The following is a 17,513-nucleotide window of genomic DNA, read 5'->3' as shown; positions in this document are numbered from 1 at the left end:
ATTCATGATTGTTTAGACAGCCTGAGATAGAAGCTGTGATGTTATGGATCAGCTAGAGAAAAGCCATTAGCTAAACTGTGACAGAGGGCTTCAGACAGAAGTAGTGCTTCAGCTGGGCAAGGTCCCACCTCATCTGCTAGACTTTAATGAAGTTGCAGCTATCTCCTGTATGCATTTATATCTGAAGGAATTCAGCATGTTTTGCTAATGGTAAATCTGGTTCCACCACGGAAAAAAAAAAAAATCAGTTTCTTAATGCAAAAGCCTTTTAAGAAATTTGAAATAATTGAATCATATTAACTTCTGAGCTTACAGGAAGAGCAGCAAGGGCTTGTGCTGCAGCGTTTAAGAGGTTTCTATTAGGAAATTGTTCTGATTATCTTAATGCACCCAAGAAAAAACTGGAAAAAATGATAATTTCCTTCATTACCTGAGATGCTCCATTTAGGCAAGGCACGGAAATAGGGACATTACACAACAGCTCCAAGCATTGTTCAGACACTGTGCTCGCCTCCTGCCCGTCGGGAACCACCGTGGGTCTTCCAAGTTGCCCATAGTCTGCTCTGCCCCAGGTGAACACCTTCCCAGTTTCTAAATGCAAAACACATTTCAAGATTAATTATCCACTGGATTCTTGGAACATCTGGATGCTATTTCAAAATTAGACCACCACTTCTTACTGCATCTTACATGCTTCAAGTGAAAAACATGCTTCAAGTGAAAAACATGCATCTTACATGCTTCAAGTGAAAAATTATTCAGTTAATTGAAAACTTCCTTGCTTCTGGGAACATAAGGAAAAGTATACTAAAACTACCTAAGGATGTATTAAGATGTCCTTTAATTCAGTTTCTTCAGCCTCGCTAACTTCCTAACAAAAAGGCCATCTGTAGGGCAGCCTGGGCTGTAAATGAAACCACGTCAGTAAAGCTGTGCAACCCATTGCATGCAGTATATATACTTGTTATTTATATAAAGGGCATGTTTCTAGCTTGACAGCAGCACAGGCAAAACAGCTCATTCTGAAACATACGAGCTGCTTCTGTGTTCCCAGTATTTGCCATAGAGACGTCCATCCCATGTCCTGTATTTCACACTTGACATTTTCCCGACAGAAGCTGCCTTCTGTGACAACTTCTGCTGGCAAACAAACAGCCCTCAGGACAGCAACTGGTTGGTCAGAAACACCACCACAGATGTCATTAAGCATTGGAAATGCACCGGTTTGTTCCCACAGGAATCACTTTGGCCAAGGAAAAACAGCTTTAAATGAAGTCAGCAGTATTTGGACCATCCTCCTCTCCAGATTATAAAGGCGCTCACTGCTGTAGGACTGATATCCACTAGTCCATCCTCCAGTATGAACAATATACATAAAGCAATGCTTTTTACCTTCTTTTCCTCCCCCCCGCCAAAAAAAAAATCATGCTAAGTGCCAGCTTGATTTTCTTACCTAGTTATACAAACTCAGCATCAACTGGGTGTTCTCAGCTGGCTTTTGACTAGAAGCAGCAACCCACGTTACAGCCCAGAAGGAAGCCTGCAATGACCCTGAGTGACGCGTGAGCTTCAGCCAAGCACTAAACTTCTCTCTAGAACTGAAGTTATCAAGCTAAATGATCTTATTTTCCTCATATCTGTGAGAAGCCAAGTAAGCCAGCTTTAACACTCACTTCTCCTCTTGTAAGTCAGTGTGGATGTGCAGAGTGCCCAAACACAACAGCTGAGGGTTTTCTTAGCATGCCATAACACAAACCTTTGGGAACCTAAACACCTCCCTTCTCTTTTGGTTGCTGTTAAACTGTCCTGAAGGGGACACAGCTACTCACTGCTGGTTGGGGGGGGCTTTAAGTTGATAATGCATCTCAAACTGGAAATCTCTAACTTGGTGTATTTAAATACAGAAGTAGTAATACGCATCTTCCCTGGAAATCTGCTAGCAGTGGTATCTTTTACACAGATCTTTGAAACTTTTTTTCAGATTCATTCTCTCAGTTCACTGATAATGCTTCCCCCTGAAACAATTAAGGGATAAAATTAGTCGTCCTTTTCTTTCAAGGGCATGAGGATTTTCTGCCTTTGGAGATGCCTCACACTTCAGGGAAAAGCTGAAACCAGTCACATATTTCTTTCAATACAAGAGAGGTCTTTTAGCACAGTGGCTTCATTTTGTTCGGTTAAAGCATTAAAACAGGTTTCATTAATAAAAAAGCCAGTATACCCTACAGAGATTAGAAAAACAGTTTGTAGTTTAAAAAAAATGCTTGCTTTGCCAGTAGTATATTTTGCAATTTATATGGATCTCTGGTAAAAAATATCTGCTGCTGCAAAAATGTTGCAAAAACGCTCCTTTATCAGCAAGTTCTACTGCAAATGGAAATGCAAACTGAGCCTCAGAGGCTTTTACATCAGACCAGATTACTGCACCTATTCAGGACCCTGCGAGCAGGCCAGAAGCAGACAAGCAAGCTGTTCTCTTTTGTATCAACTGCAGGAACTGAAGCTGAATTTTATGGAATTTAAAGCCAGAAAGAACTTCTGTAGCATCTATTTTGACTGTTAACGTGACACAGGCTCTCAAGCCCTACCCAGACATTGCTGCGTTGACCTCAAAGACCACAGTTCAAATAAAACATTTCAACTCTCAGAAGCCAAACGCAGTTAGTGCAGCAGGGAAAAACATCAGCAACCTGCAGTGCCTCTGGAAAGGCAAGACGTCCATTTGATGACACACCCAGATCCTGCCATGCAGATGACAGCACTGTCCTGTAGAGGTCCCTCTCAAGTCTGACTCTTGGGAAAAAACTTTCCCAAAAGCAAATCGGGTGTTCCAGCTGGACCCAGACACACAGAGAAACTCCAGCCACGCACGTAAAAAAGATCCTTCGCATCATCACATCAGAGCACTGCTTCACCATCTCTGAAGTCATCTGCTGCTGGCGTCTGTGGATTCAGAAAGTAGCCACCTAAATCCCAAGACACACCTGACCAGTGACTCACTGAGAAAATCATTTTCCTGCACCGCAGGCCACCAGCAGATTCCAGGAACCAGCAGGCATGACCACTGCCTTACCCAAGAGTTGCTAGACCAAGTTCTGTGCAAAGGAGGCAATTCTGCTCCCCTCTGCCAAGGGCCTGTGAAAGGTGCAGAGGAGCATGGTGGTCCACAGCCAAGTGCGAGGTCAGAGCAAAACACCACGAGCACCCACGCTGAAGCCAGACTGAACTACACATGTAACCTGCCTTATGAATCAAGGGCTAGTGTGTATATCACTTGCCACAAGATGCTCTCTCTACATTTGTTTTTACTTTTCAGAAACCATCTCTCTTCTCAGCAGGATTAAGTTGTCAAACTACAGTTGCCATCAACTGTTCAGTGTATCTTTATCAGCAATGACTGGAAAAGCACCCTTCACCCCCTACCTGACATCTCCCCCACGTGCCATGCTCTGTATAAGTTGATCTTTTTTTTTTCCCAACTGCACTATGTGTATATATATATATATATATATATATATATATATATAGGTCCCCTTATGGTTTACTGCAATTCTATTATTCTATCAGTTTTTGAGGTGCTACACTGAATTCTCAAACAAGTTTAAATGTAAGCAACAGAACCGCAAGCATTATGATCCTGGTAGTTTCACTCCTTCTCAGCCTTATAAAAGCCTTGAAGTATGCTCATCTCTATTATTGCAAATCATTCCAGGAAATTTGGCGGAAATAAAGAGCACAAGTATATTGGAAGGACTGGAAACAGACAACAGGAGTGCTTAGCTACAGCAGGACACCTCCCATGCGCAAATTCCATTTTCTTTAACTGGTCAAGCAAGCACAGAAATACTTATACATACAACACCAAACCGAGCCTTTAGGTGAGAATAAGTCACCCACAATGTATTCAAACAAATAAATGTAGTAATTTCACTTTGTCCTATTTTGCCACTGAGAGAAACAAGTTTCAGGTAGTTATTGGTAGGCAAACATGGGGAATATCCATTAAAATTTTTAAAACAGAAATTGATTTTTTTCCTTTTAGGCAGAGCTTCTTGAATGCCCAAATATGAGGTAAACAACCAATTCCTTCCTTAGTTCTCATCAATTTAGTTCTCACTTCTAATCAGCAGAAACTCATTTCCCAGACCCGCTCCTGTGGTGAGCATTCCCCCTCCTATCCTCAGCCTTCTGCTAGGTTGATCATTCCTACTTCTCAGCAGAACATATCTGCCCAGGGATCCTTTAAAAAAAATATCCATCTCTACTGCAAGAGAACCTAACAGAAGTTGATTTAGAAGTATATTGTCTATGAAATACTGATTATATTTTCATCAAACAAAAAGAAATCTCAGTCTGAAGTGGAAATTTCAGGCTGAGCCAAACACCAATGCATGGAAAATTCCAACCAAAAAGGTTAAAGTCTTGTCAAAATCCTAAGCAAAAGAAAGCACCGAGTTATGACAGAAAGTGTTAAGCAATTGTAACGAGAGGTATTGCTACTGTGCTGCTTATAATATAGATGGTATTTTAAAATGTTCTAAGAATATTTGAGAAAGACATTAGTCATACAGAGTAAGGAGGTTGCAAGATGAATTACTTAAGAATGAAGGGTGATATAACAAGGAGTGTTGGTCTAATATTAGAACAGAACAGATTTTAATTAGAAGTCAAGAAAACATACACAGTGATGAGTCAACTGGACAGAGTACATCAACCATGGAAGTGGCTGAGGCATCAGAAAAAAGGAACCAGACTTTTTTGTACCAGACTCCATACAGTAAAAGGGCATAAAAGGCAGGAGGCATTTCTACAGCTTATGTGAAAGAAGCGTGCAATGTTGGAAAGGTTTTTCCCGTTCTTTAAAGATTCTAATGATGCTTCTTAAGACCTTGGTCTTGTATGTTCTGAGCACGGGGGGCCCAATTCCAAAGGGGCTTCAACTCCTCAACTGTGTACCTTCGCTTCATCCCAGCTGACTTCATCGCAACCTTTTATCAGCAGGCAAATGCTACATCAGGTGAGGGCCAGAGGGCTCACTACCATCTGGAATTAAGGGGTAATAGATGACCCATGTATTCTGGGTCATTCCTGTGGACAACTTGAAGGAAACCTACCATCAGGAGTTCAGAGAGCTAGGGAGAAAGGACAGCATTGAGAACATTTGAAAGAAAATCTTCCCAACAGCCCCTTAAGTAAATACTACGTACAACAGTATACTATGTCAGTCAAGATTCTCCATGGTCACACAGCTGTAGTTGTAGTTTCCTCCTGCTCTTTAAACTCAGCAGTCTCCAGCAGGATACATACAGCAGCAAGGCATCTGAAACATACTCACATCCCTTACGAAATAGGGGTGGAAGGTAACAGATTATTCGCTAGCAATCCACCATCAGACAGGCTCCTCTGCATTTTCTCCAGTTCAGCCTTCTGTCCTTACACTACCACAAAGCTTAGACAGCTGAGAATGGCCTCAAAATTACAAGTTTACAACCCCTGGAGTTTTGCAAATCCAGCAACATCACATAAAGCACCTTTAGTTGCTTCCTGCCTGACTGTGGCTCTTACTGTGCCTCTTTACAGCACTGCTGAGGCTGCAGAGGATATTATTTTTCCCTTCTAGCACTTTCTTTATCAATCTGCTCAGCTACATAAATAATCGGATACAAATATCAATTTAAAAAAGCATTTTCGTTTTAGAAACAGGTTGGTTTCACTGTTAAACAAACAGGCATATTAAAATTTACTTATTTTCACAGATTGAGATTCATCTTTATATCATTTTTTCTATTTTAAGATACCATGATTGCGCTGCCATTATCTCCTTGAAGCCTCTCTTCAGACAAGCTTTGAACTCTTCTTTCATAAATACAAGATGAAAAAGTTTATCTAGGCTATCTCAATTCACGGTTGCATTAACAATTACTTTGCAGATGAACTCTGGATATCCATTCTGAATGCTTAATCTCATTCAGACCTGACATAGGAACTTTTATACAAAATTCCTAATGCCTGCTTTCACAATAAAATTCACAGGGGCATGTATTAAAAACCTGACATTTACAGGCTGCCTTTGCCTCCTCTCTGCCCCACAGAGGGCAAACCAACACCTCTCCCACAGCTACAAATCTAGTAAATGTCCTGAAGGACAGCAGAATGTCCTCCAACCACTCTGACAAAATACCTCATCTACCTCAAAACAGCATTTGTGCAAGGGAACCTTGTAGGAAAACATTCACCCATCCATCCCTAATTCCCTCTTGACTGAAGACAACTTAATTCAGCAGCTGGAAGCCAAGCACCACTACTGCACCTACAATGCTGTAGCTGTGCAAGGTTTCAGTACGACACGGAATTAGCTCCTCTGACAACAGTTTAAATGGCCCTCTCATTCTCTTACACTGAAGTCTGGTGTACCAAAGCTGCCCACACCTCTTAACATAGCTATAGCCTTCTGCATCTTTATATAAGAAGGCTTATTCTGATTTTTTCCCCTATGTTCATTTATAATAGCTAATAACAATGTACAACTAAAATATAAATCTATGCACAGTATCAAGGTCATGCCTGTTCAGGAAAACTCCAACAAAACAGCAAAAGCACTTCAGGGACGTCAGCAACAGAAATCTAGAAATCATTGCAACTGCCATTTTCAGCCTTCTGCAGTCACACATCTAGTCCAGAGGAGTCCACGGAGCAGCCACTCAACATGCAGCAGCTCACAAGAGCTTCCAAGCACCCTATAAATAGGTTTAAAACCACAACAAAAGGCCAAAAGCCACAAGTTCCACGGGAAGAGAAATAACAATACTCCTGCAGCAGCTGTGGATTTGTCAGTAAAAGCTTCACCTCAAGTGGGCCAAAAATTGCTGCCGTTCTCAGCTACATTAGATATCCCCAAACGTGGTGCCCAACTACGTGTGAGAGCAAGACAAACCAAAAAGTCACCTAAGGGATTTCACACCACTAGAATCAGTGGCTTACCTGCAAACAAATGGCTTCTCACTGTAACCCATCTCTATTGCCTCCCCCCCGCAAAATAAAATAAGAATAAAAAATAGGAAATGGAAGAAGTCAGCCTGGAAGACAAACATGCATCATGAAAGAAAATTCAGCCAGCCTGGAAGAGCTCTGCTGCAGCACGTGAATATAAACAGACAGAGCATAAGGGAACATCATGCACTCTCTTTCAGAGCCTCCTGGAAATACCAGGGTATTAACCATCCAGAGACTCGTATGATAATTGTCATGGCAGACACTCAGCTAGGCAGGCAAAGCTATCAGGATGCGGGGCCCTCTCTAGGAAGAGACAGCAGGACAACGAAAGCTTTTAGCCCAGACAGAGAGGTCCAGAGCACAGACTGAGAACTCCTTTGGCAACCGTTTACACCAAGACAGCTTGAGGGACTTGAGGCCCAGCTCATTGCTCTCGCCTCTAGACGATCACTCTTCACTGTGCTCAAATAACTATTTGTGAGGGGGAAGGTAAACCAAGCCAAGGAATTGATCTGGCTGAAAAATAGCCCGAAAAACAGGAGCTTGGCAGCAGCCAGTAGTGCTAAAGGCACTGCTCTACTAAGTCGGTTTAATATTCTGTATGACGGGCTAGAGCTAACGTGCAGTTTCACGTGACATACTAAGTTTTTTGTGCACTTTACCAACAGATCCAACTTTATCAGGACTATCAACATCATTAAAAATCTTAACTGCTTTGACTTGCAATCATTAAAAAGACAGGGAAGCTTTCCCTTTTTTTGCTTCCACAGTTACACCAAGTTATGTATCAAGACAATGTTCAGTTAATGGGATTATTCGCATACTTAATTGCATGCTTCACTGCTTTGAAAAATTGGAAAGAAAAAAAAAAGTATCTTTCAAGTATGGCATATTCCAAGACTCCCTAGATAGTCCTGAAGCCCTGCCTCTGGTTTTGGGTTTTAGATAGGGTAAAGGCTGCTTTGCTTTTAGAGGAGACACTGGAAACCTGAAATACCAAATGAAGCTCTGATTAAGCTGGAAGTAAAGTTACAACATGCAATTTCTTCCATTTTCTATTTATGCTCATACTGCTGATATCAAACAGATGTATGATCTTGGCTCAAAAAGAAAAAGGGAAGGCCATCTATTACCACAGCAGGTCTGTGCAATTGTGAAACAAAGCTGAGGAAGTGGGGTGTGGGGCATTGGAGGTGCTGAAGCACCTATCCCACTCTGCATTCATCCTGCAAGACAAGAAAATTCCTCCCTCGTTTCTCTCCACTCATGATTAGAGTCATGACTGCCTCACCAGCTGTGCCTCTGGCTCATTTTAAATTCAAACTACGATGCATATCTCACTTTTAGACTTTTAATAGCAATGCCTTAAAATGCAGATTGCTGACTAAATTTAGTTACACGATTAAAAACAAATCTAACTCATCTCTACCCAGCAAACAGAACCAGCAAACAGAACCGCTGAATTCAAGGTTCAATAAAGGACTTAACTCTTCATCTAAACACAAAGTCCTAACAAAAAAATAAAAAGGAAAAAAAAAATCAAAGCACGATTTAGTGAATCCTTTAAAAAAGCAGGATACATAAAACATTAATCAGCTATGGAAAACTATCTGCGAATGCATCATAGTATACTATAGGGTTTTTGTTCTGTAATTCTGCAAATAAATTCAGCACTGTGCTACTACAGCAGTATGAGTCATACTCTTTTACTGACATTCTATATTTATATCCCCATGCCCTTCTGCACTGTTATATGCTTTCTTACATACAGGTCTCCCTAACCTGGAATCTCCTTTCTGCTGCAGTCCAGCATCTCTTCCTCTAATATCTCAAAGAAAACTGAACAGATATTTATTTCTAAGGACTTAATTATTTCTGGACACCACTTTGAAAAAGCAACACCTTTGAACTACTGTAACAAAAGGCATAAGCTTTTACTCACAATGATTTTATGGTGCGTTATTTCCTACTCTTTGTCTGTAAATGGACTGCTCAGACATTTATCCCCTTACAAGTCCAGGTCTTATTCCATTAGACTTAGCATCATACTTTGCTACAGAAAATGTTATTGAGATAAGTTACAAAATACCTGTGTTGTTTATATCACATTATAAGCAGCATTACCTATGGCCCCAACCTTGAGAACATTTATGAATCTGCCTGACGATCTGGAGGACGCAAGTGGTCCTACTCCTCTCAATACCCCATTGCCATCTGAGTCTAAGAAAGAGCAGGCATGTGTCTAAAAGAGATAAAGTGAAGGTAATTAAGTTCCAAGTGCTAATATTTACCTTGTTGAAAGATTCAAGGGCATGGTATGGAGAGACAAGCACAGAAATATCACAAGAAACACTCTGGAATGGCAGTCTGCTGAAGAACTGTGCTTTCTTATGGTTGTCCACAAGATGCACTCCCAAAGACAAATATTCAGAAACCTTTTAAACAGAAATTTCACTAGATAACAAGCCTCAGACATGCACAATAATTCTTAAGTATTAGAAAAGTCACTATCTACAAAGAAATCGGTAGCATTACAGAAACAGCGTTACATGACCTATCCTGGAACCTCTTAAATGGCTGTAACCTTCTCAGCAGCTCCAAGAAGTAGCTGAGTTCAACATCCAATAGAATTCAACGCTAAACGCGTGTTGTTCTTAGCAAATAAAGTACAAAAACACAGACCAGTATCACAAAACCGACAATGGCACCTTCAGAGCCTCCCAGGAGACCACTCCACTTGTTCAGACGCAGAACCAACCGCAACTGACTAAGACAGAGTGGGTTGCTCACCTCAGATAATGAGCAGCTGTAACGGCACCATTCTCACCAACAGGAGGAACAATACATTCTAAAAGAGGATAGGAAGCAAAATTCATGTCCTTTGAAATCAAGAGATGAATAATGAGCAATAAGGTAACGTATTCCCTCTGGAATACTATCCCCATTTTTCCCTACCCGCAAGAGAGACAGAGCTTAAGAGCATGGAACAAATCACAAGGTTCTACCTCAAGCTGTGTGTCTGCAAGTCGCTTAACATCAAGGAGACTGAAGGGAAAGAGGGGGCAGAGGTGTAAACAGCTCCCTAAGGGTGAAAGTATCTAAATGCCATTTATGGCCCCTAAAAATCTCTATCACCTACATGAATTTGCTATCCAGCTAGCAGAGTTTCCTTTGACTCCTGCCTTCTCCTTGCAGCTCAGACCTCTTGCTTGTTAGAATTCACATGCTAAGAGGCTGGGAGATATTTCCAGCATCTCAGAGCCACAAAACACAGAGCAGAAGAGGCAGAAATTTCAGTACGGAAGCTTAAAAGTTTAGCATTAGAAATGTTTCTACCCACGGAGATACAAAGACCGCAATGCAAGCCCCTCCTTTTGTAGAGCAATCTGCTGCACCCTGCAAAGGGAGAATGACACTAGTGAGGTTTACTTTTGATGTCTGCCAAATGAAACAATAGCTGTCCACAACCACCTCTGTATAGCACCAGCACATCCACCTTTAAGGATTACCCAGGTGTGTACATAAACAGAGTTTGACATGCTGTGTGTGACCTGCTATGCTGCCTGTTAAGAAGGTTGTAGGTTTGAAAGCAAAAAGGGAGAAATAAGATAAGGTTTCTCCTCATGACCAAGAAAGCAACTACAATGAAAATGAAGAGAGCAAGAACAACAAGCTCTCATCTTTTCATGGCCTTCTTTTCTCTGACATTAAAATAGATGTTGATTGAAAGAAGCAGTACCATCACATCCATGCTTCTCATAATACAATGAGAATGGACAGCTTGTAAAGACACCATGAGTTTTCTCCTGCCCTAAAGCAAGTGGCTATGTGGGGTAGAGTCATTGCTTTGCTCTGAAGTGAAAAGCTTAAAAATCAGACATTTGGAAAGCAATTTTACACATCAAGTTCACGTCTATACAGGATCAGCTCACTTGCAGGGACTTGAATCCCAAGTGCATGGGGCGACCTGATTTGACGAACGCTGCTCCAAAGCAGCCCTAGTGGATTAGAGAGAGCTTTTAAATAGCTACTCTAGATTTTTAAATTGGACACGTCAGGGGTTCGTTACACATCTCAACTATCACTTTCTGCCCAGGTGCCCACGGTGCTTTGGGTTTGTTTGGGTTCTTCATCTCCAGGTAAGTCAGCACACAAGAAGAGACGAGCACAAAAGGATTTAACACCCTCCTTTGTACCGCGTGATTTGTCAAGATGATTCTTCAAAACAGATAAGCTTCTGCTAATCCACATTGCCACTCTTATATTGTCCCCATAGCCTGACCTTCCTTCCTTTTTCTCTGGCACTTTTGTTGTCCACTTTCTTTCAAACAAACTGCTTCAGCTTCAATCAGCTGCATCACTAGCAGGCTCAAGCCTGAAAGAAAAGCATTTATGTGCAGGCAAATTCCTACAGAACAGCCAATGGCTGCCAAAAAAGTTCAGAAAAAAAAAATCAAGGCAAAAAAAAAAAGATGAGAGCTGCCAAAATAACTTGCAGTTTGCTCAATATTTTGGGGAGCAAGAGATAAGTAGAAAGGCATATTCCTAAAGGTGTTTTTGTATAAATGTTTTCTGGAGCTTTGTAATGGCAAGTTTTTTAAGAAATAAAGAAAAAATAAGGTTTCCTATGCTCATTATAAAAATTATCTTAGCAAAGCTGACAAAAAGCACTGTCCTTGAATAGACCCGTCTCTACATTTTTTTGTACGATTTATGTTCTAATAAAATGGCACCAAGTACAAGTGAGAATGAGTTACCTAAGACACCCCTCCCAAGGCCTCTGCTCTGCATGAATCAGATGCTAACACCTTCTTATGATCATCCAGGTCTTTCTCCATGAAAAACGTATTACTACTATGATTACTTGATTTTTATTACATACCATGTTCCTTACAGTATCGGACCAAAGAACAAGTCCTGAAAAAGGCAACTGGTAATAAAATGTTTTTTCTTCTTCCAGACAGTACCTTTGCTCTATCAGATGATGTGGAATTTTTAGTAGCTGATTTACAAGGCACTAACTGCAAGTTTAAAATCTAATATTTAAATCCAGGTTCTGAAATGTATGATTTATGCACTCAGTTTTGAAAACAAAAACTTAAAGTCATTGCAAAGCAAAGACTTCTTACTCTTTGCCAGCATCACAAATTATACTGTACAGTTTCTTGCATTAGAAAACGTCCTGTCATTAACAATAAAGGAAAATAATGAATTTAACGGACAACGGCATAGGACACACAGGGCTGCTGGTGGTCATGATCATGAGAATGTCATGAGGGATAGGAATACAGCTGCTCATATCTCAAGATTATCTTACAATAGAGAAGTCGATGATTAGAATGAAAGTTTCACAAGCCTGCCATTAACTATGAACTAATTTACTCAGAGAAACTGAAGTCTAAGAAAGCAACACTGTTTTATTAAAGCAATGCTACTATCAGTTTTGCATGAAACAAACCAAAATGTTTCTCTATATAGTAGGTCAAATGAACCACTGTCTTACAGAACATCAGTGGAGTATTTTTGGTACCACTTTCTATTTTACTCTTTCTAAAGTGTTTTCTGCATCTCTGTTGTGTACCAAGGCAATTTTTTCCCATGGAGTTGTACGTGGCACCCAATTCTGTTCTGACAACCTTCAGTTCCAAATATCTCCTCAGCTACAGAGATTAAAGTGTAAGTTCATGAGTGAGAATGTTTTTCCACAGCATTTCAGATCTCTGCCTAAATGCCACAAGAAGAGATGACTGGTGGCAGAAGTGCTGAACAAAACACGCATGGAAATTACCATACAAAATGAAGCTTTGCAAAATGAAATAATTTTCAAGAGCTCACACTGAAGAGTGGAAGTCTATGCTTGACACAGAGAAAAAAGTAGCCCTGAATCAAATGAGCTCTTCAATTCATCAGAACATACCAAGAACTTAAGAGCAGCCTAAGGGTCATAGATAAAAGTAATTCCCCCTCACCTGCAGGTTTCAATCTCAGCTGTTTGGGATCCACACAGAAACTATGTACTTCCACTGATAGCCTGTCTTTGCTGAATTTCATGAGGTTCAGTTCATTCGAACTGAAGTTCAAATAGGAACTACAAAAACCAGATGCAGTTGCATCGGAGTTGTGCCATGACACGAACTGGGTTTGAAATATCTCCTTCTCTTCTTACACAAAAGAGGTCTTCAAAAAACACAAGTGCGCAACAAAGCTTGCAAAGTTCCCTTCAAATTTTCCCTTTGGGTAGGAACAATCCACTTATTCTTCAGTGCGCTGAGACCTAGCTCTCACTCACCAAGAGCTTGCTACACAGCCGCTGGAGGCCAGCTCTGGGTCATGCCTCTGAGCAGGTACCTCGAGTGCCCACTGCCAGCCTCCTCCTGTCCAGTGGACTCCCTCAAGTTTGTTGGTTTAGCCCTCTCTGGCCTTTGACTGCAAGCTTCTGGAGGTAGCAGGTTGATCTTGTTACACAGTGTTTGTGACCTCACAGTCTGCACTTCCACGCATATAATTATGAAAACGAACATGCAAAGTGTGCTGCCAAAACGAAAACTGGTCTGGAGATCAACGCTAACATAACTCAAAGAAAACAAAACCAATATACATCCCTACTATATAGTACGAATTAATCATAAGGTTTGTATTTCAGCAATATTTATAAGCAAAGCAATATTTTTTCATGGGCTGTGTTGGAAAAAAAGTCATTAATCTTTTATTTAAGCAAATCAAGCCACATAGCAGCACAGAAAAAATAGAAAGAAGACTGACTTTCTTAAGGAACACAGCGAATGTTAACAGATATCAGTTGCTAACCACACTTGCATACGTACTAGACTCAAGCGCTAGAACACAGACATCAGTCATGGTATTTTCAGAGCACTCAAAAATCCAGCTAAGTCAGCTGAATGCATACAAATACACAAAAAATAAAATCCCAAGTACTAGAAAACACCTTATTGTTCATACTTCCATCAGTACAACTTCATGCTGTAGTAGCACAAAGTCATTCCTAGCATTCAAAAAAAAAACACGGGCAACATTAATACACAAGCCTGACTGCCATTTTTCATGAGGGACTTGTACCAGATTATTTTATGGATCCTCACAACTGGAATACTTTAAACAACAACAATAAAAAGCCACCAGTCTAGCTACCAAATAAAAGTGGATACACCTGCCTGGCAGATCTGCACTTGCTAAGTAGCGAAGAAGGGGAAAAAGCCTTTCTATGCAACCATCAATCCTGTACTCAGAATTCATAACTGCTAATATATCTCCTGTACCCTAGTGCATCTTAGCTCAAATCCACTGTCTGAAAAGTACCTGAAAGTAACCATGAAAAGCACAAGCCAGATGGTTGGGGGTTTTTATATCCCTGCTTGGTTTTTGTTCTGTTTCTTAGGAACTAAGACCTGAAAGGTACTGTCCTTCAGAAGCACTCCTCTCACCAAGCTCACAAAAGGCACATTATCTATGTTCAAATAATAAGATTCATTAGTGAGCATTAAGCCTGAATAATTAATTACAGCAAAAAGGAAATGTCATTTAAAGGTTATGAAAACAAGTGTTTAACAGTGCTAAGATGCTGCTAAGGTTAACCGAGACCTGTAGATCAATGCACATACATGCACAGATCACGTACACATTGGCAGCTGCTTCCTAAACTTGAGCTTATCAACAAAAGCATTACGAATGCTTAGCTTTAAATGAAATTATTTGAAAATGCAATAGGCATCTTTCTTGCACACATGCTCAACAACCAAGAAAACTAAAAAAAAGCTGAATAAATGTACTTTGTGTTTGGCAATGGTTTGTCATACAGATTAGCTCAGCTATTACATAATGACTGGTTTCAGCTTCCACATTTTTATTTCATGCAAAGTAGGTGCAAAGCAATTCTACCTTACCAAGATATTCAAGCTGTCTGGGACCACGTTATATCCACTTTGCATAACTGCAAAATTTCTGCAGTGCAAATTCTTAGCGTTTGTCTGCTTCACATCAATGCTTTACACTACTAAGGGCTTTGAATTGCCAAAATTTCAATTAATCCTGTCATGACAGCTATATCATGTGATGCGATAACATTAAGCACTCAAAATAAAATTGTCCTTCTTTTGCCCAGAAAGATCAGCAGCCAGGGCAAATAAGCCACCATCTATTTCTAGTTAAGTGTGACGAGGGCTGACAAGATTCATTTGTTTGCATTACATAATTCATCTACCAAATTTTTCCATATATTAATTGAGGTTTCTCTGGTCTATGTCTACCAATGCCCTGAGACTAAAAAACATTTTGCTCTTTGAGCTACATACACTGCCTGCTTTCAATTTGCTTTTTTTAACACAAGTTCCTCTGAAGCCTGTGTTGAATTCCAGCATTACAAACTCCAGCAACGATAATTCTCACCTCACTACCTGACATGCCACTAAGATTAGATTCCTGGAGCACCAGCATGCTCAGGTCCTTTTCTCTCAAGGCAGCTCACTGAATGGAAATTGCTTTTTAATTTATTCTTAGTAACCAGTGGAAAACACCATACGAAACTTTCTTTTCGCCTCCACATGAAGCTTTATCTCCAGTTTATAGCAGCTTAAGTATGAATTAATTTTAATGAAACAGAAGCAACAAGCATCAATCTAGCTTAAGCTGAACTAAAAATCTACTCACCAAGGTAAAGGTAGAATTTAAACAAAAGCTGCACAGCTTCCTCCCCCATGCATTTCCACAAGTGGGTTGCACAACAGGACTAGACAAGATGCAGCGAGAGCAGGACCATCCATCTAAGTGGCCTTAACACCAAGACACTATTCAAACTAAGCTGCCCCAATGGATCCCCCATTTTGCCTCCCTAAAGAGCATTCACATCAAAACTTCTATCAATAGATCATTTTATACCATTCCAGATTTTCCCAACACAGCCCAGGCTTATGTGGCAATGAAAAGCAGCAAGCAAGTCCCGTAACACAACTTAAGTCAACACAGTTTTCATTTTATCTCTCAGAACACCAACCTTACAGGACTGCCTTCAGATTCTCAGCTGGAAAGGGGTGCAGGGAGGAGGCCCCCAACCCAGTCCTCCCAGCCGTGCTTGTTTCTGAGCTACAGAGCCTGAGAAAGAAGCATCACCGGGGGTGGCTGCTGAAATCCACGGCACAAGGGAGTCTAGCAGCTGCACTGAAAGCTGGGATGCAGGAAGGAGGAGACTCGAGTTCCTGCTATGTCTGGCCCAGCCTGCCAGAACAACAACTGAACAGTGGACTTGTGAGTTACTTATCCCACATTTGGATCTTTCTCTAGTAATACCTATGGACAACAAACTTAGAAGCAGCCTGACGGAAATTAACAGCGCAGTGAATTCTCTCTTGCCTTTACCTTTGCTTCCTTTCAGCCTCCAATAGCTGAATTTATAAAGACACTAGTATAATGGGAATTGAACTACTTCCATGATTCGGGAGAAGTGGTTTAATGCAAAAACCAGAAATAGTTAAACAAAATAGCAAGTGGTTCAGATAGTAGCAACAGGTCCAGCCACAAATACACAGAAGTACAAAAACAAGGACATTTACAGTCAAATTCTTCCTCTTCAAAAAGAAGCTTAGTATCAGCTTTGCACCCTGGTTATACAATCACTGTAAGAGGGGAGGTGTTTCAAAAACAATTAGCATTACAATTTTAACAGTTAACTTGCATCAAGGGAAAAAAAATAAAAATCCCTAGAAATTGCTAAGAGCCAACAAGCTGCCCTGCCGAGCCCCTGCCCCAAACCACAACTCTTCTTGCATGTCGACTCTAGTGGTATCGGATACTGATAATATTCTTATTTACAGTTCCCCATACACAAACGGCAGAAGATATTATTTCCTAAGACAAAAGGAAGTCACCGTTACTGACAGTCCAGGCAGAACCCTTTCAACAGACAAGAAACCCAGATATGGCCCCAAATATCATAACCAGGAAGACATTTCATTTTGTTTTCAAATAGACGTGGTAGGGAATACAGACATCCAAAGCCACCGTCACACAAATCACTGCCCTTGTGTGAGATCCAGTGAACCTGTCTTCAAAGGGCAACGGACCAGGGGGTTCCCTTTTAGCTTTTGCATTCTTTCATGAGTTCCACTTAATCGACAGTTAACTGCTTCGTACAGAGTACGTGTTCTCAGTGAGATCTTGTTACAACTTTCTTCCCCCACAATCTTGCTCATGCTTGCTAATGTATCTAACCTTGTTTATGATGTTTGCTAAATACATGGCTAGCCATAACCTGCAGCAATCCAACCACAGAAACCGAAGAAAAACAAAAAGAGGGGAAAAAAACTTCTCTCACACTAATGAGCTGAATAAAATCTATACCACATTTGTGTTCATTTTTCTGAAAGCTTTTTAAGATCAAAGTTGCTTCAAGCTAGGACAGACACTCACATTACTTAGGTCCACAACAATCACTACTTCCAACAGCAAAAGAGAGGATACGGCAAGACAAAACAGTAGGAGAGAAATTCAATACAACACAGCCCTTCTTC

The 17,513-nt window shown here is 40.7% G+C and overlaps 1 protein-coding gene across 1 annotated transcript in view; it reads right to left on the bottom strand.

The window, feature by feature from the left end:
- Positions 1 to 17,513, bottom strand: part of SERGEF (secretion regulating guanine nucleotide exchange factor) — a 151,615-nt gene that overhangs the window by 112,929 nt on the left and 21,173 nt on the right. Inside the window, 1 exon segment of the mRNA XM_040557400.1 lies at positions 431 to 591. Coding sequence (XP_040413334.1) covers positions 431 to 591 — 161 coding nt within the window.

Source organism: Cygnus olor, chromosome 5 (assembly GCF_009769625.2).
Source record: "Cygnus olor isolate bCygOlo1 chromosome 5, bCygOlo1.pri.v2, whole genome shotgun sequence".
Lineage (NCBI taxonomy): Eukaryota > Metazoa > Chordata > Aves > Anseriformes > Anatidae > Cygnus > Cygnus olor.
Note: the sequence above shows the minus strand (reverse complement) of the source record. Positions and strands in the feature narration are given on the sequence as shown.